The sequence below is a fragment of the Callionymus lyra genome, chromosome 2 (assembly GCF_982586985.1).
Source record: "Callionymus lyra chromosome 2, fCalLyr1.hap1.1, whole genome shotgun sequence".
NCBI classification, from domain to species: Eukaryota; Metazoa; Chordata; class Actinopteri; order Syngnathiformes; family Callionymidae; genus Callionymus; species Callionymus lyra.
In genome coordinates, this window is record NC_141819.1 from 15,294,775 (window position 1) to 15,321,882 (window position 27,108).

Here is a 27,108-nt window from a genome sequence, read left to right on the forward strand (position 1 = left end):
TTGATCAATTTCAATGAAATACCTTCACTCTTTCTAAATAGGGCGGAAAGAAATTGAAATTTTGCTGATACGGGAATAACATTTTCTATTCAAATTATTTTTCACAATACTTAATAACATGTCTTTCAACATGAAGTTAAACTACAATGGAAATGGTTTAAATCCAACAGGGAAGATTTATGGATCAAAAATGTGTCCAACTCAATCAGGAATAAGTGTATAACTGTATAACTAACTTGACTCTGAAGCCTCTGTTTAACCAGCATGCAATTTTGTCCAATCCATTTTAAACCGTTAAGCATTTCTGATCTTGTGGCTTTTTAACGTTCCAACTGTGTGTTAATACTTGTGTATTTTGGGTGTCGGATGAAAATGGTTAAAAGAAATAAATACTTTTCAGACTCAAGTCATGATCAGTCGGTTTTACTGGTACGTTTCAAACACACAACGCTCACTTCTCTCTCAACATCTTACGAACTGCTCACACAAGGCAGAGGAAGGTCCAGGGGTCCGGCTCCCACACAAGCGGAGCACTGTGGCGCGCCGCAGATAGAATGACGCCTTGAAAAACAGCGGAGACAGAACCGGTTTGTTCCCAGGCCCGCTTTGATTTATTTAGGCTTGTGTGTGTGTCGCGGGAGGAAAAACCGGAAGACCCGCCGAATGTTCTGATCGATTCTTGACCGAGAAAGTGTTTAGTTCAATTGTGTCTGGTCATCTATGAACATCCAATAATTAAAATAATCTCACTCAAAGGCAGCGACATCAGACTAGGTGAGCTGTGATCTTTTGAACAGGAAGTGACAAACATTACATTTATTTGAAGACCATTGTGTCTTCAAATGGAAGATTTATTTTAATGCACTTCAATGTCTGAGATTATCTGGATTATTTAGTCATACATTTATAAACATAAAAAAAACACAATTTTATAAACACTCCCAGAGAGAAGAATATAACAGATCAATCTTGAACCCACATCTGTTCCTGTGTGAGGTATGATAACGTCAGCTCGAGACTGTGCAGGCGCCTCCACACGCCTCTCTCCGACAGTGGACTTGGCTCATTGAGCGACAGAGTGGCCGGATACGGTGGTGGATGTTTACATGCCGGATCTTTCCCTCTGTAATCTGGACCTATATGTGCGTTTAACAATGTGCCAGCAGTCGACGTATCGGTCCATACACATGGCGATGCATTTCTATGTAGAGGGAGGGGGAAAAAAAGTTATTAACAAGGTTTATTAAAATGATTTAAATATATTTCAGTCTTCAATTGTGACAACACTGTTCCTAGTAAACATGCCTATTACTTTTTATTCATTCAGGCTTTTCCTTGATTTTCTGGAACTCCTGTGTTGTTCTCAGTGTTATCGTGACCTTTAAAGTTTATACTTTATTGAATATTGTTTTGATTGTTAAAGCGCTTTGTGACCCTGGTCTGGAAAAGCACTATATAAATACAAATTACTTACTATTAATGTCACAATACGTTTGAAAGTAGTTTACTTTATTACATTTTCAATTGCCAATTCTTTAGTTTTCTTGCATTCTTTGCAACATAATATATAATCGATAGAAAGCCAATGACTTCTACTATACATTATAGGTAAAAACCATTCATTTCCCACATACCTGGTCAGAGTTATCCAGTGATGATCCAGGTTTAACTATACACTTCTTGAAGCACTTGTCTGTCATTCTCTGGAACACAAACAAATTGTGTTAAAACAACCACACACACAAACTTTGACACACAACTGTGTCTCTTGTGACCCGGTGAGATGTGTTAGCTTAGCTCTCCATTGAAGTTACCTGCAGCAGCTCCTCAGCGTTAGCCATCGCGATCTGGACCTGAATCTGCTCAATGATCTTCTCTTTGTCCATTTTACCAGCCGAGGCTCCAGGGGGGAAGTCAGAGGTACTGAACCCGTCCATTGTCGCTAATATCTGAAAAAAAACGAACGACCCCCGGGATACCTGTGTGTATTTACACGTGTGGAGCTCAGTGAATTAGCTTAGCTCACTGTGGTGTCCGATGCCCTTGAACGCGCCGGAAGTTGCGTCATTTCCGGCGCAAACGTTGAGTCTCTGCAAATCGAATTTGTTCGTGGTTTGTTTTATAAATAATAACAGCTGTTGTGATTCAGACAATAATAAGTTGATTCCTCATAAAATCGCATACAAATAATTGTTATATTTTAATCATTTGATTCAATCAGAATTTAATTGATTCATAGTTGGCGTCATATCCTATACTTTTTATTTTATTATATTTAATGTCAACCACTCATGACGCGGCTCGCATTAAACCAAATATTTGTTATGACGGAAGACAATGTACATATTTTTACATATTTTTTAGATAATAAAATCGGCTGCGGTAGGACATTTAATTGAATTAAAGAAGACGTTGCCGTAGGATGTATGTAATCCGCTAGATGGCGCTAGAATCCAGCAAATAGTTCTGCTCCGGCCTTAACTAGTACAGTATTTGTTCACTGTAGGTAAAAGTTCAACATAACCCAAGACAATGTAGAGAGAGATAGTAATCGACCACTCTTTTTAGCCAATGAACAAAAAATAATGGTCAGAAAATGTATATCTGTATATGTAAATATGTAAATGTATATCATAATGTAATAAAAGTATTTTAATGATGGAATAAACATAAACAAATTCCCGAAGGAGACCTCCAGAGGGATCAATAAAGTTATATCTATCTATCCATCTATCCATCCATCCATCCATCCATCTATCCATCCATCCATCCATCCATCCATCCATCCATCCATCCATCCATCCATCCATCCATCCATCCATCCATCCATCCATCCATCCATCCATCCATCCATCCATCCATCCCTCCCTCCCTCCCTTTCTCCCTCCCTCCCTCCCTCCCTCCATCCATCCATCCATCCATCCATCCATCCATCCATCCATCCATCCATCCATCCATCCATCCATCCATCTATCTATCTATCTATCTATCTATCTATCTATCTATCTATCTATCTATCTATCTATCTATCTATCTATCTATCTATCTATCTATCTATCTATCTATCTATCTATCTATCTATCTATCTATCTATCTATCTATCTATCTATCTATCTATCTATCTATCTGTCTGTCTATTGTGTTTGTTGGGTAAATTAGTTAATTTATGTATACACACTTCAAGGGGACAAATACTTTTCATAAATATTAGTATTTGTACATAAGCAACCAAAGAGGGTCCCATCTTTAAATCCATTCATGAAGTAACACAATGTTGCTGATGTTGGACCCGACAAGTGGTTTTCATTGACATCTACAGAATAAAAGGCTTCATCCATTCATCATTCAAAATAAGATCATTAGGCGGCTGTTTTTCCACCAGTCGTCGGTGCTGCCGCTGTTGTTTTTACCCTTGAGTTGTGGGGGCGTCGGGACCCCTTCCTGATGCAGCAGACATGATGACCTCATTGAAAAGACCACCTGCCTTGAGAAGAGAAACAGTTAGTTACAGTGCATCTGCGGGCAACAATAGAGCGACGGTTACTGTCCTCATAAACAGCCCGTCGATGGGGGGCTGCAGGCGGTCTGGGGGGTTATTGAGCAATAATTAGTGGAGTAATTAATGGGCGGCAACACGACGCTGAACTCACACATATGTAAGTGCACTTTGGCTAGGAGCCACCGGGCCTTAAAGGAGGGGGTTCTCCGGGGCTACTGCGGCAAAAATGAGTTAAACCAAAGATTGCAATCTTGAGTTCATTAATATAATCTTCTTAAGGTCCTAATCTCATTATAACACACTTGTACGTATGAAAGCATTGGAGCTCAGCAGCTTCCCACATACAGACCAGCACCATCCAGATGTAGACTCACACACTCGGCTGACAGGTTGAGAGACTCCAGATATGGCTCCTTTTTTTAAAAAATCTTCAAAAGCAGCTGATAAGTGACGGCGTGAAAGGAAGGGAAACCTGAGCAGCAGTGGGGCTTGACGTGGGGGGAGTTCGACGCCTTGAGGCGCGCTACATTTTTATTCCCTTTTTGGGAAACACAATATTTTCCTGTTCTGTGTTCTGACATGCTGCAGGTGCAAGACTAAATATGGTTCTGTTCAGAACGGTGAAGGTCAAGCAGAAGATAGAAGGGGATCAGTGAGTAATCCACCAAAGACGTGTATGGAAAAAGAGAATCATATCAAGTTGTGTAGTTTTACTAGTCATACCTGTTGTTTTTACTCTCAATGTGGATAAAATATAATGTAAACTTGAGGTGCAGGAAGGCAGCATCCCTCTCAGACTAACGTGTTCAATCATACGTGTCTAAGTTTGGAAGGTCAAGTATGTTGGTCATGGTTTTTTGACTTCATGGATCGAGTGTGATGATCAATTGTTGTTCATCGTGACAAAAGTATAACATGTTTTATTTCTTGACAAAGCAGTCCCTAACATTCCACACATGAACACGTGCTTTGACAGAACCTGACTGATTCTCTGACTGGAACATTCTGCATGAATTCCTGTGAAGGTCGTTCGCAAATCCACCTTAAAAATGCCAAGAATTCAGCCTCTGAAACGATCTCATGCTCCTAAAATCGACTTTAACCCGCTATCATATGATCATAAGACGGCGAGTTATGCGGAGAAGAATGAGAGGAATTTGGTTTCCATTAAAGAACATGTCTGAGCAACTTAATCAAAGCACAGCAGAAGCCTTGTGTCAGTCCACCTTATATAACAATAATACCTTCTTTAATCTCGTATAATCTATCATTAAAAAACATAAAAGTTTATATTTTCCCTCATCAGAATGTAGTAACCACCTTGAATCTATAACAAGGGCCATTAGAAAAAACGTAAAGTAGTTTTTTAAATTTGAAAATTACAAAGACATAAAGACTGATTTAGGTCAAGCGCAAGTAGGAAATCTTTAGGGGTGTGTATTATCATGTTGCAATATTGTAGGAACAACGACATATTTAAAGTATTATCCGAGTACTTGACTGTAAACAGACCGCATAAATCGTGACAAAGTCATAACTGCTGTCATTTGTTTTGAAACCAAAATGTCCAAACATCAGCTTTAAAATCTGATGGAGTCGACTGTATCCTCTCATCCTCAGTCATCGATGGGATCTATCGGGATTCCATTTTTCACAAACACTCCAAGATAAAATGTATTGAAATTGAAACAATAAAATAACTATGACATATAATTTGAAAGCAATCGATACATTGATGTTGAATATCTCGTTGTTGTATTGATCTCACCGCCCCAGAAATCATTTGTAAATCCATCCATACAAAAGAATATAAACTGAGACAATGTTATTATTAAATATGGATTGATTTTGTCATTTGTAATATTTAATATTAGGAGCAAACCATTTATTTTTTAAAAGAGGAATGAATGTGTAAAGCTAGACGTTAGCACTGTTCTCTGTGTAAGAGGCTGATAAAACATACAAAATAATGAATCTGATGAATCTGATACTAAATACATATAATAATTTATGTTTATGGAAAAGCGGTTGTATTTAAGTTTCCAATTGTAGGAAAATATATGTAGTTAATGTGTAGTATCAAAAAGGGGGAGGGGCCAAAACGCGGAGGTGGAGTCCGGAGGAGGAGTCTAGCGAAACGGCTACTCCGACTCGTCTCTCCTCGCATGCAGACTGCGTGGCTCCAGCGGGGAAAACTTTCTCCTTTTACCCGTCAATTCTAAGAGGAACCGAACTCGAACCTCGACACAAATGGCCCTGAGGTTACTGTGCACCACCGGACACTGTTCTATTTCGACCGTGTGGAGCGGATAGTGTGACTTTAAACTTTCCAAGTTGGAGCTGAAGGATCCGGATCCGCGTCGTTCCTTTGAAAGGTAAGAACCAGGTCCAGAGTCTGTGGAAGGAGAAGATGTTTTTCATTTTTTTCAAGTCGCCATCGAGTGTTTGGTTTGGCTTATGGAGTGCATGTTGTTGCTGTCTAAAACTTTTTTAATTTACGACACAAAACCAATTGGATTTCACGCTGACTTCCCCCAACGGAAGTTCCTGTCCTGCAGATCTATGGCTGGTTTAAACACCTTTTCCCTGGTGCTCAGATCCTATGATAGTCTGGCATTTATGAGTTACAAATAAGTCGTTTTTTCATTATTTTAATACGTGTAATTGACGTTGAACTCAAACTTAAAATGGCTAATTCTTGTAAATTTGAAAAAAACTTTATTTAAAAAACAGGAAGAAGGAGACACTACTTGTAAACAAAGTCATGTTTGCAGCTTTTTATTAAAAAAAAACAAAAAATAGTTGTGTATGTCCTAAATTCATATTCAGATAATATGTACATGTATTGATTAATATTTAGCATTTTATTTATTTATTGGTTGAGTCTGTTCATTCTCTTGTAAGTGACACTGTTGACTAACACTATTACCACTGGATTGATGTTCAGTATTTATTGAACAAATTTACTTTTTTCTACCTTCTTTTTAATCTTAAAAAAACACCCAGTGAGAACAAGATCAAGAGAGGCAGCAGCACACAGTGTAGTTGAAATATAAACAGGAAGGCAACAACTACAAAACAAACAAGAGTCGTCATCGCAGTAACAACTGAAGAACATAAGACACATGGTTCAGTGGATTTTCTGTCGCCTGTCTTTGAAGATGGAGCGTGAATCTCATAGTTGAATAAAAGCTGGAATTCACACTATATTCCTCTTCTTTAATATTTTATCTTCATCTTGCATCATGTTGCTCCGGAGATTTAAAGACTGTCATGGCTGTAACAAAGGATCAGTTGAGAGTGTTTCATGTGTTGCTCGGTTGTTGCATAATTCCACCCAACAGGAGTGGTTCTGAGGTGCCAGTGCTTCCTCCGACCAGAAAGCTTTAGCCTTCGGCACCTTCGCAAGAGCCAGCGAGCCAGACAAGCAAAAGCCTGGCACAGATTTATTGGCTCCTAAAGGTGACTCACATCCCTGAAATGTTTATAGGGGCTCAGCCATGTCAGGCCGGCCGACACCCAGGTGTTTCTTTCTCGCCTGTCGGGAATGGCAGACGCTTATGTGCAGTTGTTGCTGTTCGTTCGCCGTGGAAAGACTCGCTGACACTGGTGATTTATCGTGGCAGTTATCGGTGTACACGGATGCCTCAGTGCAGTGGAGGTCCTTATCTGACCGTCTTTCATCTCCTGAAGTCTGAAGTTCATTTATGCTGGAATCCAGTAATGACTGTTATAAACATTCTTTTTTAATGTTCTTGACACAACTTCTGTTTGTTTGATCTTGGGCACGTGTGAGGCGTTTATTATCATGTTCTTGTGTAAAGACACTCATAAATGCTTTACTTATCAACAACTATCAGTGGACCAGTGTGGTGTCCTTGTTAAGCCATCTAAGTAAGGTAAGGTAAAACTTTATAGTGTCATCACTTCCACTTCCGGTGAGCCTTCGATCGGCTTGCTTGAACGTGAGCTCTAGCAATATTTGCAAAAAAACAGTCGTTTTAACGACTACTTGTCCGGATATTATGCTCATATCACGAAAGATATGTCTGAAGCATCTCTGATCCTCTTTTCGACATCAGAGAGTCGATGGAGGACTTCAATCGCGACAGTTGCCAACGTCCTGCGAGTCTGTTTCCTCCTCCGCTTCTCATCGACATTGACTCTGTGGAATATCATTTGATCTCTCGGGTACTGGGCGATTTCAACAAGCGATTGAATCGGTCTAGAGTACAGGTCAGGATGAGACGCGCACTCGCGATCGCGGGGAAGAACTTTGACCAGAAACTGTTTCCTTCAACTGAGAAAAATCTCTAAACTTAGGAAAATGTTGTCGGAACATGATCTGGAGCTTGTAATCCATGCGTTTGTGTCTTCTCGCCTGGACTATTGTAACAGTTTATTTTCATCTCTTAACAAGAAGGATCTGTCTCGCCTGCAGTTGATTCAGAACTCTGCAGCGAGAATTCTGACCTGCCTTTGTAGAAGAACTCACATTTCTCTGATCCTTAAAACTCTCTACTGGCTGCCAGTTTCTTTCAGGATCAACTTTAAAATTCTGGTTCTTACTTTCAGATCTATTCATGGTCAGACTCCTCCTTACATCAGTGATCTGATCCAGCCTTACACCCCAGCTCGGGCTCTGAGGTCTGTGGATCAGAATCTACTGATGGTTCCTGAACACGGTTCAGGACCAGAGGAGAGAAATCCTTCCAGACTGTTGCTCCTAAGCTTTGGAACGATCTTCCTCTCTCTTTGCGCTTGATGGATCTACTGACTCCTTCAAGAAACATCTTAAGACGTTTTTATTTGTTCAGGCTTTTCCTTGATTTTCTGGAACTCCTGTTATGTTATCAGTTTTATCTTGACCTTTAAAATATATACTTTATTGAATATTGTTTTGATTGTTCAAGCTCTTTGTGACCCTGGTCTAGAAAAGCGCTATACAAATAAAAATTACTTACTTACTTACTTACTTAAGTTTACTACGGAGAAATAACAAGGTTGTTGGCGTGACTTGTTTTTAAATAGATTTAGATGTGTTTTTTTTACAGGACTCGTTAACTTGGAAGGGATTATTTTTTCGGTTCTCTTTTGTAGTTGCATCTGAATTTAGGAAGGTGGTCCAGGATTTGTCATTGAACGCTGCCGTTCTCGGGACCAACTGTGTTCAGAATTTGTGTGATTATGCAGACAAAATGTTTTGTTATTGCTAATTCAACAATGTAAGATCACCACTACAGGATATTAAATACATACGTTTGTGTGATGATAGATCAGAGTAGTTGCAACAGTATAAAATGAAAACATGAAGGATCTCCAGCCACGCTGCCAAAGTCTGCATTTTATTTTGTTTTAACGAGGAAAAGGTCTCTTGTTTTGTTGGTTTTCTCTTCCTGGAAGCTTCATAAAGACTCCTCAGTACTTCAGCCAAGCTGGTAGAAACTATGTCCGGTTGGATCAGCAAGGCAAGGTTGCTTAGTGCAGAGCATTGTTAAAAGAAGAGCTGAACAGTTCTACCATGTGAGTCACAACTGTTAAAAACTCAAGAAAGCAACAGAGCAAATGTGTTGTGAGTTCGATCCCCATACCGGGGGTTTATCTAGGCTTATGAGCCAATGATTCTTGAATCATGGAAACATTTTTTTTAGGTTGTATTGTATCCTCTGTTTTATGAAGTCCAAAATTTAATGAAATGATCTCCGTAGCAGATGAATGAGCTGTTTCATTCTTTGCTAGTTTTACTTGTTTCAGTTGTCGGAGAAATTTGAGCTGCATTTAGAAGCAACAAGTATTTAACATGTTCAGAACTATCAGAAATTAGGCTTCAAAAGCGATCATATCTTTCCACCTCACACTTAATTACACGTGCTGTCTCTCAAATCGGATACTACTCTTAGTATACTAGAAGTTAGTATGCATCAGTTTAGTGTACGTACTAACTAGTACGCACATTCTCCACTGATAGTATGTCACTAATCAAACACTGCTGCTACACACTAACCGGAAATCGCATGACAGCTTCTTCTACTACTATTTAAAAATGTTGCAACCAGCTGTTTGAACGCTATCGCCACCTGCTGGCAGCACGTTTTGCAAGTTTGGAAAAAGAAATAAAGAAAAAATATGAGAATCGAAATACTCGCGAGATATTTAAGCTGATATCAGCACCGAAGACGTGTCATCCTTCTACTGCTGCTGAAAATACACCTGTAAGTATATGCATATATATGCATTTATATATGCATATATATGCATTTATATATGCATATATATGCATTTATATATGCATATATATGCATTTATATATGACGTAACTTCCGTTTAAAACGTCATTAAGATGGCGGCCGTTTAGTGTGGTTAGTGTCCATCGAACCATGCTCAGTTTTGTGGGCGTGTTAGTACGCCAATTTAGTGTGTATGGCGCACTAAATTTCGCATACTAAGAATTGAGACGCACTTACACACTAAAAATACTAACTTTGAGTATGCTAGTATGCGATTTGAGACACAGCAATGGTGAATCTTTTTCTGACGGACTTCTTCTGACTTCCAGGCCGAGTCAAGATGTCGGTCAGCAACCACGAAAATCGAAAGTCCCGCACCAGCTCCGGCTCAATGAACATCCACCTGTACCACAAGACGTCTCACGCCGACAGCCTGTTGACGCAGCTCAACCTGTTACGGAAACGTAAAGTCTTCACGGACGTGGTGCTGAAGGCCGGCAACCGGGCCTTCCCCTGCCACCGGGCGGTGCTGGCCTCGTGCAGTAGATACTTTGAAGCCATGTTCAACGGCGGCCTGAGGGAGAGTCGGGACGCCGAGGTCAACTTCCACGACTCTCTCCATCCGGAGGTTCTGGAGCTCCTGCTGGACTACGCCTACTCCGCCAGAGTCCTCATCAACGAGGAGAACGCGGAGTCGCTGCTGGAAGCCGGCGACATGCTTCAGTTCCACGACATCCGAGACGCCGCCTCCGAGTTCCTGGAGAAGAACCTTCATCAGTCCAACTGCCTGGGGATGATGTTGCTATCCGACGCTCACCAGTGTCAGCGGCTGTACGAGCTGTCGTGGCGGATGTGTTTAGCCAACTTCGCCACCCTGTACCGGACAGAGGACTTCCTGAACCTCCCGAAAGACAAAGTCAAGGAGCTGATTCTCAGCGAGGAGCTGGAGGTGGAGGACGAGAGTCTGGTGTACGAGGCCGTCATCGACTGGGTCAAGGCGGACATGGAGCAGCGGCACGGCGAGCTGCCGGAGCTGCTGAGGTGCGTCCGCCTGGCGCTCCTCCCGGAGACGTACCTGCTCAAGAACGTGGCCTCGGAGGAGCTGGTGATGTGTCACAAGGTGGGCCGCGAAATCGTGGAGGACGCCGTGAGCTGCAAGATGAAGATCCTGCAGAACGACGGCATCGTGACGGGGTTCTGCGCGAGGCCGAGGAAGGTCAGCCAAGCCCTGTTGCTGCTGGGCGGGCAGACCTTCATGTGCGACAAGATCTACATGATCGACAACAACACCAAGGAGATCATCCCCAAAACGGACATCCCCAGCCCGAGGAAGGAATGTAGTGCGTGTGCCATCGGCTGCAAGGTGAGTCTATCATGTTGTGATGTTTCCTTTTGTGTTATTTGTTCAGGCTTTTCCTTGATTTTCTGGAACTCCTGTTGTGTTCTCAGTTTTATCTTGATCTTTAAAGTATATATTTTATTGAATATTGTTTTGATTGTTTAAGTGCTTTGTGACCCTGGTCTGGAAAAGCGCTATACAAATAAAATTACTTACTTACTTATATATTTCATGAGCTTCTTTAAGGCTCGATAGTCTTCAAATATTAACCTTAATTACGTGTTGTTTTTTTTTACTGTAACAGTGAGAAACTGGATGCTTTAATTGATATTGTAGCTGGGTGATACAAGGGCTTTTACAATATTCAAACTATAACAAACCTATAATTTCAAATACCAATTATAGAGTTTTTTTTAAGATGGGTTAATGTTCTGAATTAAATCTAAAATGGGATGCATCTTGTCTGTAGTAGGGATAAATAAATAAATCGGATCTATTAAAAGTAATGCCTAACATAATTAATATAAATAGGGATTTATATCTGAGGAGAGATAATATTGTTTGCAGGACAATTGCATGATTAAAAAGCCTTGTAAAAGGCCGCCAGTATTCGTTTTATGGCACCAGTTTCATAAAGTGACCGTTGCACTAAATGAAAGTGCATTGAAATCTAGATAAAAAACAATTGATATCATCACCTACTGAGGTAAAAGTTTTTACTATCTCTTGCATTTTGGCTCCTTGAGAGTATGTTTGAGTGTGCGTCTCAAAGTGCTCACGTTAATGTTTATTCTCCAGGTGTACGTAACCGGCGGTCGGGGTTCCGAGAACGGCGCCTCGAAAGACGTCTGGGTCTACGACACGTTACACGACGAGTGGTCCAAAGCATCCCCCATGTTGGTCGCCCGCTTCGGACACGGTTCCGCGGAGCTGGACCACATGCTGTACGTGGTCGGCGGGCACACCTCTCTCGCGGGGTCCTTCCCGGCATCCCCCTCCGTGTCCCTCAAACAAGTGGAGCAGTACGACCCCCAGACCAACAAGTGGACCCTCGTGGCGCCGCTCCGAGAAGGCGTGAGCAACGCCGCGGTCGTGGGAGCTAAAAACAAACTCTTCGCCTTCGGCGGCACCAGCGTAAACAGAGACAAGTACCCGAAGGTCCAGTGCTTCGACCCGTGCCAGAACCGTTGGTCGGTGCCGGCGGCGTGTCCGCAGCTGTGGCGCTACACCGCCGCCGCCGTGGTGGGCAACAACGTGGTGGTGATAGGGGGCGACACGGAGTTCTCGGCCAGCTCGGCGTACAAGTTCAACAGCGAGACGTACCAGTGGTCCAAGTTCGGCGACGTGACGGCCAAGCGGATCAGCTGTCACGCCGTGGCGTCGGGGAACAGACTCTACGTGGTGGGCGGTTATTTCGGGGCGCAGCGGTGTAAAACGCTCGACTGTTACGATCCGTCGTCGGACTCTTGGGACAGCGTGACCAGCGTTCCGTACTCGCTCATCCCCACAGCCTTCGTCAGCACATGGAAGTACCTCTCAGCCTAGAGACCGCCTGTGGTGAGTAACTTTATACTTGTTTATAGTCAGTGATGGCTTTGATTGATCAAGCTCACCTCCTCCAATAAGACACTGGGCGATAAGCTTCGGTGGAAACCGGACGAGTTATAAACCCACCTCTGTTTTCTCCGTTGCTACTAGTTACGGTTACACATTACCCAGGTGTTGAGTGTTAAATAAACATGGTGGAGTCTTGGTTTAAAGAGCAGTCGGAATGTCAGCAGAGCAGCGTAATTACAGAGCTGTCAGTGACGGGATCATGCAGGAGAGGCCGGTACCGGGTTCACACTCGCCCCACCTGGGTCGCCCCGAGAGTCCTGCTGATGGGCTGCGACGAGTCTGTATCGGGAAAATATATTTAAATAAATATTTAATGAGATAAATACTGTAGACTCCTCCTGCTCTCAGTTGGCAAAAATAAGTATCTTTCACTCGTTTTAACTTGTTTACTAGTTATTATTTGGTTATCATGTTGGAGAGATAAGAGACTTGACGGATCAAGAGGCAAATGCGATTGTTATGTTGGAGAAAATTAGTTTTGATGGTATGAAAGAAACAAATCTTTCGATAAAAACTATTAAATTGAATTTTCTTATCAAAATGAATCTCTAGTTGCTGTGGATTACGTTTGTTGAATGGAGAATTATTTTTATTTTTATATATAAATACATTTTTATTCTCATGTACAGACTTAAAAAATAAAAGGGAACAATAAAAGTACCCTTTTAATGTCCAGAATGTTTTTAGAGCTAGAGGTTCTGGTTGATGGTTCAGAGCCCCCTGCCTGAGGGAGCAGGGTTTTTTTTAATGTCCGGGGGTCAGAGGTCAGCAGCAGGGGATTAGTCATGCATTTAAAATTAGCTTGAGAAAAATTATTGGGGGGTAAATATAACATTAGAGTTTTCTGATGTGTGAAAGAGATCATTTTAAAATTAACCTGAAATTAATAATAATATGATATTTTGTTATTTAACTGAGATACAATTGATGCTAAACTGGCATAAAATAAACAATATTTTTCCTCATATACATATTTCAGTTTATGACAAAAAATACTATTTTAGCATCAATTGAAAACACTTTGTAAGAAGCCCTTCTTTAGTTTTATTGTTTTGTTTTTACGACTTAATATCAATTTCAGAGAGAAAGCAATATTCTCTTTTATTAGCTACCGTTAAAGCAACTTTCTCCGGCTTCTTTTCAAGTGGAAACGATCTCTAACACGGATAAGCATAAAGTTTATGTAGCTAGTACCTCGTGTCGCGGGATCTCAAGTTACCTTTCAGGTCGGCGCACGGGCGGGAAATACACGAAACATGACTCAGCTTTCAACGGCGCTCACATGTTCAAGTGACTCATTTGCTCTTTTCACACCCATTATGTTCATTTATCGAAACTAATTATATCCAAACCCAGGCTGGACGTCGTCGTGAATAGAAAGACGGGGGGGGGGGGGGTTAGTTTCTTACGACTTCCTGGCTCGGATTGGAGTCCGGCATCGGGTCTCCAAAGTATTTTTCGATGTCGCCGTGAGCTGTGAGAGCGAATGTTGAGCGGAAGTAAGTGAGAAGCTGAGAGCTTATGTGTGACATGTGGCTACAGTAAACAGCTCGGTTCGCTGTAACTGGGAGCTTAGCATTGCTAGGCTGCAGCCGTGGACCACTGTCTCCATGGTAGCCTCGGGTTTTTTTTCTCTTTTTTTTGGGGGGTGGGGGGGACACAGTGGAGACAGACAGGCTGGCTATGAAAGATCAAGGCTCCGTATCCGAATGAATGCGCTCAGTTACTGCAGCGACTGCCTTCAAGTTTAATTACAGCGGCGCTGGAAAAAAAAAAAAAAAAAAAAAGCTCACATTTCCAAAAGCCTCACATGTTTAGCTAGTTTTTAAAAAGGGACAGACGACAAACGAACGGGCACCTTCTAGGAGGTGACGTATGGTAAGAGGAGGCCTGGCAGGCCAGACTGTCGTCGGACTAAAAATACTTTGCCGTCAACTCTTGGGCCGAGGTCAGAGCGAAAAAGAATTGTGTGTGCGAAGTCGCTTTTATGTTTACGATTCTGCTGAAAAACCACCAGTCAGCTGTTGAAGTCTTCACTCCGGTTATATGCAGTCGTGAAAACCACCAGTTCTGCACACGCGCTCGCAGCACCACGCGCTCGTGGACGTGCACGCTTCCAGGCACATTGCTGGCATTGCTGCCCCTTTAAAAAAGACAGCGATCCTGACTCTAATTCTGGAAGAATGAAGGTGTGGCCCTGCATTCCTATTAGTCTACAATAGTTGTTTTGTTGTCGCTTGTTATTTGGTCTATGAAGACCAGGCATGTCCAAAGTAGGGGCCATTTGTGGCCCTTGAGCAGATTTAATGCGGCCGCAGTCGTCGTTATAGACTATGTTAATTAACCAGGAAATTTTAAATATTTATTATTGTAAAAATACATTTTTACATCTCACAAAAGCACTTTATGACAAAGCCAAAGGAAAACACCAGAAAGTGTAGCTCTATCTGATCAAAGATACATGTGCTTTTATTTTGAAGTTTTTAACTTATTGGTGACAATGTTCACCTTTGTAAAGAAATAAAAATTTGTTAAAAGATAAAATATGTTTTTGTTGTTCTGTATGTTGATGGTTGGCTGGTTGATGGTTATTACTCCAGTTAAAACTGTAAGACTATATTTATGCTACTTAAACACATGTAGGTTCTAAACAAATAGTTTAATATGGTAGATGCTGTTGAAGTCCTTTATAATTACATTTCATAAAAATATTTAAACAAAAACATTTTATTGATGCTCTGAGTATTGACAAATGACATGAACAATCAGTTAATATGTACAATAAAATAATGAGCTAAATCAAAAAGTCACGTAAAAGAGGTTGGAATTACATAACATGTTAATATTTTTATATATTAAGTCATTTTTAACTATTTAAAACATTTTTAAAAAGCTTTTTGAAGAGAGAAACCAGCACATTTTTGTTTAAAGTGTAACTAATGCAATGATACATTTTATTTCAAAAAATGTTTTCAATTTGCTTTGACTTTGCAAATGAAAAAAAGGTGGGACAAAACTAAATGATCTAAAAGTACAAAATAATGGGAAATATTTCTGATCAATATCACTGAAATCTCAAATGTACCCCATGTGGTAAAGGTGTGATCGTCATTATATAGACGTCACAAGGGACAGTCAAAGACCCCTGGCTGCACTTTGACCCGGTTTAATAAATGAGAAAAGTGCAAATTGATTTAGTTAATAAGGAAGTTAGAGTGTGTAATACTGTACTTTAGCGATGGTCTTACTGATACATTTGGAACGCTGGTTGGTTCAAACCGTCGCCCAGGTGGCCCCTGAAATAACTGCTCCGAGCGACGGAGCCCTTTGTTTCCCGGGGCCCCTCCCTCCTCATCATCCTGTCTAAAGACTGTACAAATGAAGGCTCACACAAGGTAGGCTTGGCTCTCTGTGATAGGGTACACCTGGAGGGGTCAGAGGGCGTGCTCTCGGGGGTCCCTCTGTGTCCCCTGACAGCTGCTGTCAAACAGGGGAAAGGTTGGGATCAGGGAGGCGGAGCACCGGAGTCACTCAATACTGATGTTTTATTAATGTCTGGCCGTGAGGGCCACCGGGAACTGAAAGAGCCTTTTATTTTGGCATCTGTGGCCGACACACACACACACACACACACACACACACACACACACACACACACACACACACACACACACACACACACACACACACACACACACACACACACACACACACACACACACACACACACACTTTCTCCTCGACACAGTTAGAGGTAGCACGTGTACTCACAAGGTCCCCAGAGTAATCAATCCGCCACATTACCGCCTCTGGCACGACCGCCCTCATCTGCATAATCCTAATGGGCTTTTTATTGGACTCCTCTCGGATCCGCGACTTCCAAAAAAAAAAAAAAAAAAAAGGAGGAAGGGAAGGAGATGCTTGAAATGGCTGAATAATCGCCCAGACTAATTTGATTACATCCCGTCGGAGCGACGAGCTGTCGTACAGTTACAGAGGCCCGCCTCAGAGCGGCAGCTGGGCCGGCACCGAAGGCCCGGGTAATTCATCCAAATGACATAATGTTGAAGTGGCGCTTAAAGTGGCATCACGCCCCGCCGACAGAGACGCCTTTTGTTTCCAGCGGGATGTTGACGCGAGGACTCATCGGCAGGCGTCTCATTAGAAGCGCCGAAGACGCCGGACAAACAATGCGAAGCTCACGCAGATGATTCACCGGCCGGTCAATACCACGGAATTCCTGTCGGGTTATTAAGAAGGTTGACTCGGGGCCCCGGTGCCGATTGGTGCTCCGTGGGGAGCAGATGCGTTTCACAATAGAGCTCATAAAATGGAAATTAATGTCGCTGTTTTTTTTTTTTTCTCATTTCAAAATGATGGATGGACTTGAACAACGACATGATCAGATTAGAACAAATCATGTTAATCGCAACACGGCGAAATAAAGTGGCACAAAAGCGTCTGATAATCCATTTATTGTCAGGAATGTGGTTTTTATGATATTACCGACGTGGTGTTTAAAGCATAATTCAATTGGAAAAAAAGAAAGTCCAACCCTTTTTCTTCAGACTTTCCCCTAAAGCAACACTCCAAGACCTAGCCTAAGCTGGTGGCTGTTTGTTACATTAATATGTTTAGCAGGAAATATATGTGTTTTTTTATTTATATCTATCAGTAAACTAGATTACTTGCTGCACTTTAAGAAACATCTTAAGACGTTTCTATTTGTTCAGGCTTTTCCTTGATTTTCTGGAACTCCTGTTGTGTTATCAGTTTTATCTTGCCCTTTAAAGTATATACTTTATTGAATATTGTTTTGATTGTTTAAGCGCTTTGTGACCCTGGTCTGGAAAAGCGCTATATAAATAAAAAATATTTACTTACTTACTTACTTTTCTTTAAATTGGTTCGAAGTCATTTCTGAAGAACGTCTGATTTCACTAATACTGAGACAGTAGAAAGGGGCGGAGCTAATCCAAGTTAAATTTTTTCAATTTGTCTAAAAGAGACATCATTTAAAATAGTTTGGCCTTTGAAGAGTTATTTATAATTGTGTTTAAAGTACATTTCAAGATCCCCTTCCCTTCTCCAAAACATGTTTCATTATTACATTTTGAACTCAAGTCATACCGACTACGTTCGAAGGGTTAAATCTGCAACAGAAACTCCCCTCAAACCTCTGCACGCTGCCGAAGATAAAAACAGGATTTTCCGACCACCGTCTTGGACAGGTGGCCGGATAATGACAGGGAAGACACATGGACACGTTCACACTCATGAGAAACGACCGCAGAAACTTCTCCTAAGTGCTCGGTGGAAGCGAGCCTCGCACATGTTCGAAACCCTGCCGCAGCAGCTCCACCGCACCGGCGTGCGCGCCATGTTTGCTTTTTAATGGCGAAATTAATTTTTCCACATCCACGGCTGGATCGCGCCGGCTCACTTTTCATGAGCGAGACATGAAACCCAAGCGTTTATTATGAATGAAGCAAGCGATTCATCCATTATGTATCGCACACGGGCGTGTTTCTGCCGGAGCTCTGGGGGATCAGATCTGTGGCTCTTCTGAGATGTGTCGACTCCAAACTGCAGCGATGGAAACTTCCATCAAATATGTTCAGCTTTTCTGAAGTATGATTGAGAGCAGACCTTCTTACCAGCCCCTGTCTGCACCACTATATACTGTAGGTGTTCTTCAGTAGTATATAGGTGTCAATTGCAGCCCACCAAGTCATTTTATATGGACCATAACATAGATGGATAGATAGTGCTAACAAGAGAACAAAATGCAAGTATAACGACACTAAATCAAAGCAAATAAGGCAAAGAAAAGGATGCAAAGGAAAAAGGATACAAAGATTAACATAGAATAGAATCATCTTTTCACTCCACTCCTGCCCCCAAACTCGGAATTATACAGTCTAATATCACGAGGAATGAATGAGTCCCTGAGTCTATTAGTGTTGCCTCTTGGGAGGAGCATTCGTTCACTACATCTGCTTCTCTGGAGTGCACAAATTATTATAATATTAAAGCTTTCAATAACTATCGAACTGCAGTTTCACGCTAAACTAGAAACTAGAAAACTGACGATGAATGTTAATTTCAGGTTTCAGTGTCATGACGTTCAATAAGCTGTTTTTGTCCAGAATCACCGGAGAAAGATTCATTTTTGGTATTTACTTTCTAGTTTTTCAGCCTCTGACATTTAGATGTCTTGTTTTGAGAAATAAACTATATGCTTAAAATAAGCCAATATAAGTAAAGTTTAAATTCTGTTGGCCTCTTGTTTGTGACGCCAATGGTTTAGTGATTGTAAAGTTCTTTCGGATAATGTTTTAAAGTGTTACTGTTTTCCATATTACAAAGAAAACGATTTTTAAGTGTCACTGATCAAAATGCTTTGGTAGCATTTAGTATCGAAACGTGCTTCGTCCTTTGGTGCAAAGTTTGGATACCCATGGTTGATTAAAACTTGAAAATGTGGATTTTTATGAAGAAAAACTGAAAACTAAAAAGTCAGTGAACATCAGATTCTTTTATTCACTTGTTGGCAGGTGCAAAGGAAATGATTTATTTATTTCTGCTTCAAGAAAAGGGCTTAAAGTAGAGCTGTACCGATGCTGAAACATTTTCAAGATTGTATAAAGTATAAGAACTTATTTAAATGAAATGGTATTGAAAAAAAGTATCGCTCTGTAACTGCTATCGGAGTATCGGAAACATTATCAGATTATTTAATCGATTACAAGCCCTAATAAGTAGATATTAGTTAGATAAAGGAAATATTTTGTTGGTTCTCTTTCTGGATACAGATAATAGTCCTATCCATGGTGTAGAATAAGAAGTAGATTCCCGATATTAGAGATAATGAATAAATAGTATAGTATAGTTTGCATCATAAAGCTTTTAAAACATGATATTTTGTTACATGATTTCACCTCCTGATACTATAATATCTCAGTAGATTTGGTCTTCTTTGTTCAGCTTCCATGTTTTCACTGTTTTGATTTCAATGATTAATATAATATATCGAGTCTAATATAGACGCGCCAGGCAAGACTGTCAAAACTTCATCTCCATAGTCATTAAAAAACATGCGAAATATTTTCCATGAGGGAAATAATTAGAATAAAATGGGAACTTCAAAGTGTGATTCTTTGTGTTCGTTCCATCGGAATTTGGCTGCGAGGCAGAGAGCTCTTCTGAAATGCATTCATTTTTCTATTTCTGGACGAGTCTGCTGAAAACATCACGCTGACTTCTCCAAATCCATCATAATGTCCATCCACCTAAACTCCTGCTGTTTGTCCAGCGATACTGAGATGGTTCAGCAGAAGTCGGGCAGATATTCCAGGCTCGGTGGAAGCTTCTGTTGTTTTATTGGAGATGTCCTCCAAACAAACCCTGCAGGAGCGCCGATGTCATCACTTCCCCGCTTTTTACAGCCTCGTTCTTACACACTCAGATGCAGTTTTCCCTCCAAAATATGCAAATCAGAGGTAAAAATGTTCTGGAGAACTGCAGATATTTCATCACCACAGTTGCTATGGTAATGAGGCTTCCCAGGAGACGGACTAGTGTTGGGGGTTAACCTGGGAGTTTCATCCGCAACAGAAGTGGTGGGTTGATCCTGGGATTTGGTTTATTCGCTCAATTATGGTTCTAAGAATGGGGATCAATTTTTAAGAGCTTTTTTAAGAAGCTACAGTCTCCACAAACGAGTCCAATTCATAGGTTTTTAGGAATTCCAGTTGAATGACCAGAAATCAGATCTGGTTTAAATCAAACATTTTTCTTGTACAAGTAAGAAGGTAGAAACAGTTTACATGTCTTCCTGAATTCTTTCTGGAGCACAGAGCTGTTAGTTCGCTGTTATATCTCTGTTTCACAAGCCGTTCATTATTATACTCCAAAGGTTTCCAAGCTTGGATGAGTTGTTAATGTGGCGTTTACTCGTTTATAGACTGGTTCCTTTTACAAAAAACAATTCTGATCCTCCCATTCCTCCAGTGATAAAAACACCAGCAGTGATTATAATAGTATATTTGTTAAAGTAAATTTGATGAAAATACTTTCAGGACTTTCCCATCACTTCTTTCTTCAGGTGGTACAAACATACCCAAGACTGTACGGCTCAAGGACAAATTTGAGCCATAAAAAAAATGCTTTCTGCTACCAAGGGCTAATTTACACAATCAAAATTGGAGACAGTTGATAGTCCTTCTTATAACTATTTATACAAGCTTTGTTTTGAACTTAAAATCCTTATTGTTTTTTCATAATCTCACCTGTATTTTATTGAAAATAGTGAGTCCATTCATCATTATTGAACATGCCATTTACGATTCTCATCCCCTGCTGAGATGCCGTTTGGCTGCTTCCCCGCCAACGATGCCAACATCATAGCGAGAGCAGACAGAAACAGGATTAGCTCTCGCACCACGAGGAAGGAACAGTTAAGGCCCAATGACACCCATGTCCACTGGAGGAATGTTGAGCCCACGTCCAACATTTTCATACCACAGAACGTTACCAGGATAAATCCGTGAAAATGTTTCTGGATCCAGGCCGTGATCCAGATTGCTATTTTTCTGACCACTACTTGGTTTTCTTTTTATTAAGTTACACACTTTAGAAAGCAGCAAAACATAATGGTTTTTTCCTAAAATGTCGTCAAGCAAAAAGCTTTTCCATTGCTGGACAAAACGCTTTGTTGGTTTCTATTCTTAAATCATGTTGTTTTTTTTTGTTTTATTTTAACAATTTCTAAAGTCCATGCTCGGACAGATAATCTGCGGTGAAGTCCACATTCTTGTGAGAATGTTCAGCCACTCTGAGGTCAAAGTCTTAATCTCTGTCTTGTCTCTCTCTGCAGAAGCTCCTGAGAAGAAGAGGAACAACATGGAGGAGGATGAAGAAGAAGAAGAAGAAGAGTGCCTGAAACACTTGGAGACTGTAAATGTGTACAGAAGCCGTTGATTCTCGAGTGACCCTCTCACGCGGCCCCCCGGAGCCGGACTCGTCGCCACGCCGCTCCCCTCGCCATCGTGACCCTCAAACTTTCTCCAGATAAAATAAGCTTCACGGTTGGACTCTAAACGCACCGACCATCTTAAAATAGTGCGTCAGGTGTCGTGCAGTGACTGAACGAGAGACGGTCCGTGTGCCAAAGGTTTGTGGAAGGAGGGAAAACTTTTTGGGGGAAGTGTATCAATTGCTGCACAAAAAAAAATGATCTTCCCTTGTGTATTTTTGGAGTTTGGATTCGGGCTTCCCTCAATTTCGGTGAGCTAAATCCGTCTCTTCCTCCTCAAACCAAAACACAATGTTCGGACTAAAGAAGGTGTTTGTTTTTCTGTTGAAGCTCTTTTTTGTTGTTGTTGTCGTCGTGTCTCAGGGTTTTGTACAGTTGTGACTATTCTGTGATGTACATTTTATTTTATACATTTTTTTTTCCATTTTGTCTTAAGTATAATTGCTGTTGAATACTGACATTCTCCACTGAAAGAAACCAAGTGTGCCCATGATCGACGCCGCGCTCATTCATGTCCTTAAGTAGAAGTCTTACTCGTGTAAAATCTTCTGAAGTCTTTGATTTTGCACAATTTGTACCAAGAGTGATCCGAGATCTTAAAAGCTAGTGTGAATAAATCGAAGCCTTTTTGTAGCAGAACTAATACTCGAATCATTTCTCTTCGTTGTCTAGTGTAGAAGTCTTAACCCCTTTTGCATATTTGTTCAACTCTTTCTGTCTTTTACTCCAATAAATATTCCTGTCCAAACATCAACTTGTTGTTTTGCTCGCTCGTCTTTGGAATGACAGGAATTTCAGGAGCCGTGTCATTGAAACCGTCGGGCAGGTACTGCTGACCCACCTCTGGAGCGTTTTCCTTTTATTTCCCATGGGGGTGTCGGTCCATCCAAGCGTCGCTCCAGCTGTGCCCTCCGGCCCGACATGGGTCGCGGCGCCTCATCGACGGCTCAGACGGGCGTTGGGTGAGAAGAAGTCAGTTTGGCACGTCTCGGCGCCCAAGAATGTTCCGCCTGCAGCTGCTGAGAAATGTTTACGGCGGTTCGGTAATTGGCGACTGCTAAACAAACATGGAATTAAGCCTTGAGTGACGACGATAGCTTCTTTGAAATTCTGTCGCACCGACCTTGAGGCGGAAGCTGTGAACGCCGAGACGACGTCATCCTTCAACTTGCAGCGGGTTTTTTTTTTTTTTTGGACCTCAGACATGTATTTGTATTCTTCTCCAGGGAGAAGCAAGAATCTATATTAAGTTCTCTAGAGGCTTGTTTTAGCATTAGGCGTTTCTGCGGTTCATGTTTTTCTGTCCTAAAGTGCAAACGTATCTTTTCTTTCCCATCTTTATATGAATTTCATTCAATATTTGACAAAACTGATGAGAGAAAACAGATGATCATCATTTGAAACATGTGTTTCTGATGTTCTCTTTGTTTAATTCAGTCAACGATAGGGATTTATGTCATTTGGACCACAGAAATAGTCTTGATCGGATGAGTTCTTCAGCAGAGTTTTGATTTATTTTCCCCTTTTTCTGCAGAGAACCATGGTGTCTGAGTTAAAGAAGCTGATCCTCAGATCTGTTGAGTTCGATTCTATCCTAAATTCCGGTGCTTATGAAGCTTCATGAAACAGTGTCATGTTGTTTAGAGGTCAGTAGGTGGCGCCATCAGTTAAAAAATGATGTGATGTTTCATTGGAACAGTTGTTCAAAACAAAAGAAAATGGTGCAGAGACCGCCATCTAGTGGACTCTGAATATAACGACACTGTTTCATGAAGCTGCGTCAGAACATCAATACTGAATTCTGTCCATATAAATTAAAACTGAGTCGGACAACAGTTAAACTGACGCTGTCTCATGATACATTCACCACTAAATCTTTTCTAAATTTTATCATTGAACTAAGAAAATAGTTATAATTAAAAATCTTATATTTCTGCTTATCCTTTTGTCAGTCCAATTTAATTCTAAATATATTTTTATTCAGTAAAGAACAAACATCTGTTTTCCATGGTTACAATTAAATTAAATTGTATATAAATTGTCCAGTCATTACTAAGAAGCCTTGGAAAGTACCAGACTTCTGCTGAGACTGGAAGCGAAAGGAAAGACAGGGAAAGATGAGCGAAGAAACTTTGAGTCATCCATGACTAGATATATGTAATACAAAGTTGTAGCTGAAGACTTTCATCTGGCTTCATTTATAAATACAATAGGTTGTCCTCAGCATAGGAGGAACATTTGTTGCTTACTTTATAACTTGTAACTTAAATTATTGATTTAGCTGATACTTATTTACTACTTATACATATATATACCATACAATTTCATATATTAAGCACTTATACAACTTGTTAAGTTCAAAAGTGATTAAAACAACAACAACAAAATACTCAAAGAGTAATAATAATGTCCTGTACAATAACACAACTAAGAACATGTAATACCATGAGATGAGACTCTAAAATTAAGGAAGAAGAAAGTAAAATCTACAATGATGGTTGTTATATAGTATTAAAATCACATGAGTTTTAAAAGTGATGTTAATTCACACTTCAATTGAAATCAATTAGCCCTAAATGAAATATAACAAATATTTTCATTAAAAAAAAAGGATTTTGATCATATTTTTACGTTCATGTTTGATGCATGAATAACTAAAAGAAAACAAACCCATTTTTAAATAAGTTTAAAGATAAATACATGTTTAATATAGAAATATATAATCAAACGTTTTGGGCATTTAAAGGTAAACTCATGTGACACTCCAACTCTCCTGATGTTTCAAATATTAAAGTCTTCCTCTCCAAGATGCAGTAAGTCTCTCATCATGACCATTTTTTGAACTTATTACTTAAATTTATAAAGTTCTCCCCCGTCTGAAATCTGGGCGAACGAGAGGTTACGAGAGCAGAGTCCATTATCACATAATAATGGCTTCACTCCTCCTCCACCCAGCTGTAATCACACCCCACTTTGTTTGTACAACAAGTCCCTTGGAGGTGGAGACTTCTGGGATTAATGACGCGCGGTAATGAACCTTTGTGTTTGACCAATCACAGCAGAGTGGGCGTGGTCATGGTAAAAAAAAAGTCATCTCCAGAAAATCAATTCGTTTGAAGGCGTATTTACTGTCTACTGCTAACAGACAAAAGTCATAGAAAAATATTCTATTATAAGAATCAAAGGTAAAAGAATCTCTTGTCTCTTGCAGTTGTTATAAATACCCGCCGGCGCTCGCCCACTCATCTGCCTCGTGCACGAGTTCAATAAACGTCCCGCAAAGTTTCCTAAAACAAACACTTGAGCGGCGTCACACTGCAGCATTGTTGGCCCCGCAGACTTCAGAGCGCTCCGGTAATTGGAAACAAGAGTCGGCACCGACGGTCCCTCCATGACATCAGCTCGGCTCGCTGGGGCATGCGGTCCCGCCAGAAACTCCATCAAAGCTCCATTTATGCATCTCCACATACATCAGAGCGGCGTGTAAAAAAGATGAATCGCCGGTCCGCGGCGGAGGCCGGACAGTCGACGGATCCTTTTGTCATGCAAAACCCTCGGTGAATTCAAACGACACAATTAAAGCTCGGCCAATAAATACTGGTTTGGAAGTCCGACGGAGACAAAAGAACCTCTGATGCCGCCAAAACTCTAAATAGCGGAGGGTGGTGGGGTGGGTTGGGGTGGGGTGGGTTCAAACTGCCACATCAATCTGGTCATGTGGGTGCTCATGTGTGCGTCTGCATGTGTGTGTGTTAAGCGTCATGTGTGTGCAGGAGGAGGTGCAGTTGTGGCTTCTTATTAACGCACAAAAAAAGGGGGAGCATTGATGCGGAACCTTTCCATGCCGGCGTGTGTCTGTTTGGCCTGAGACCCCCAGCTGCGGCTCCGGACAAAGACCCCCTCGCCGTCCCCTGGGGGTCCAGCAAGACCCCCACTCCCCCCACCAACCCACAAACCCAGCGGGCTCAACAACACACACCATCGATCTGCTCTTCTCAGGAAAAGCAAATCTGTCTGATCTGAGCTGAACCCAGACGACACATCAACAACATGTTTACTGAGGTGAACCCCCAAATCCAACCACGCGCCCCACGATCAAGACCCCAAGACCTGCCGAGACAAACTCCAGTGATTTTAAGGAACCTTCAGATGAAGGATGACCCGTTGATGTCTCCAATAGTTTGGGGAAATCTGTTAAGATGAGCGAAAGAAAAAAGACGTAAAGTTTCCTCAAACTCTCCATAACTGGATCTGGATCAAGTGACTTCTCTCTGTTGGGGTGAGCAGCAGATCTACCTTGAGTCCCTCACAGACGACCAAACTCCTCACAAAGTCTCTTAGACCAGTCGTCCCTTAATCCTCGGTCGTGGTCTGGGAGACATTCGCACGGTGGTGCTGTGCTAATCACGATCGCCTCACAGCTAGAAGGTTGTCGGTTTGATTCCCGGTCGAGAGAGAGCAAACGAGTTTGTATGTTCTCTTTGTGTTGCGTGGGTTTACTCTGGACACTCCGGTTTCCTCCCACATTCCAAAAAACATACAGAGGATGATTACGAACTCTGAGAAATTGTCCGTAGGTATGAGTGTGTGTGAATAGTTGTGTGTCTTTGTGAGTCCTACAACAGACTGGCCTCCTGTCCAGGGTGTCCCCCGCCTCTCGCCGAAGAAACCAGGACAGACTCAGGCCCCCCCGCAACCTCAATAAGGAATAAAGCGGTAAAGAAAGTGTACGAATTAATCAGTTTGATTGATTATTTTTGCCTGGAAGGTGTTTTATTTTGAAAAAACACCAGATTTTCTCTGCAATAACAGTAGCAGCATGTGACTCTTCACTAGTGAAAATGAATAAAACACATACTATTTAGAAACAAAACTTCTGTTTCATAGTACTCATTTTATATAAATAATGCTGAGTCTCTCAGAGCTAGAGACACACATACACAACACCATCGTTTTCAAAATACAAAGCGTTTATTGTCATAGGTACTACGTACCATGAAATTCTTCCTTTGTACCCCCAACAAAAGTGCACAATATAAACATATATATATACTGTATATACATACATATATAAATAAACATACATTTGAAAGAATAAAATCTAAAAACAGAGCAACAAAAGTACAAGTAGTGCATGAGGTAGATGTGGTTTAACTGTTGATCGTTGAAAAAAATTAAAAAGTTTGGCGACCCCTGTATTAGACCGTTTCCTCAAACACATATTTTTCCTATTGGATCACTTTTTTGAAGAAAGTTAGACTAAAGGAAAAAACAACTGAATATGTAAATGTCAGGCTTGTAAATACGCTACAGCTAAGATTTGTTTCTGATACAGGGGCGTCATAGCTCAGATGGTAGAGTGGTTGCCTGCAGTCCAAAAGGACTGGTT

At 41.1% G+C, this 27,108-nt stretch overlaps 2 protein-coding genes across 2 annotated transcripts; one reads left to right on the plus strand and one right to left on the minus strand.

Annotated features, from left to right (window-relative positions):
* Positions 1-407: 407 nt before the first annotated feature.
* Positions 408-2,084, minus strand: timm13 (translocase of inner mitochondrial membrane 13 homolog (yeast)). The gene is made up of 3 exons (XM_087782585.1): positions 1,815-2,084; positions 1,635-1,703; positions 408-1,201 (listed from the first exon to the last, which is right to left on the minus strand). Exons 1-3 carry the CDS (start codon positions 1,935-1,937, stop codon positions 1,103-1,105), a joined length of 291 nt encoding a protein of 96 aa, XP_087638711.1. The 5' UTR covers positions 1,938-2,084; the 3' UTR covers positions 408-1,102.
* A 3,573-nt stretch (positions 2,085-5,657) lies between these two features.
* On the plus strand, positions 5,658-22,473 carry enc3 (ectodermal-neural cortex 3). The gene is made up of 4 exons (XM_087783665.1): positions 5,658-5,874; positions 10,056-11,089; positions 11,864-12,622; positions 21,561-22,473. The coding sequence occupies exons 2-3, from the start codon at positions 10,067-10,069 to the stop codon at positions 12,608-12,610; spliced, it is 1,770 nt and encodes a 589-aa protein (XP_087639791.1). The 5' UTR covers positions 5,658-5,874; positions 10,056-10,066; the 3' UTR covers positions 12,611-12,622; positions 21,561-22,473.
* Positions 22,474-27,108: the final 4,635 nt, after the last annotated feature.

Excerpts from the sequence above, each read along its gene's own strand:
- enc3 (XM_087783665.1), top strand. The coding sequence starts at position 10,067 with ATGTCGGTCAGCAACCACGAAAATCGAAAGTCCCGCACCAGCTCCGGC. Across the intron at positions 11,090-11,863 it reads CGTGTGCCATCGGCTGCAAG|GTGTACGTAACCGGCGGTCG; the intron begins GTGAGTCTATCA and ends TTTATTCTCCAG.
- timm13 (XM_087782585.1), bottom strand. The coding sequence starts at position 1,937 with ATGGACGGGTTCAGTACCTCTGACTTCCCCCCTGGAGCCTCGGCTGGT. Across the intron at positions 1,704-1,814 it reads ACGCTGAGGAGCTGCTGCAG|AGAATGACAGACAAGTGCTT; the intron begins GTAACTTCAATG and ends TTTGTGTTCCAG. Across the intron at positions 1,202-1,634 it reads CACTGGATAACTCTGACCAG|AAATGCATCGCCATGTGTAT; the intron begins GTATGTGGGAAA and ends CCCTCTACATAG.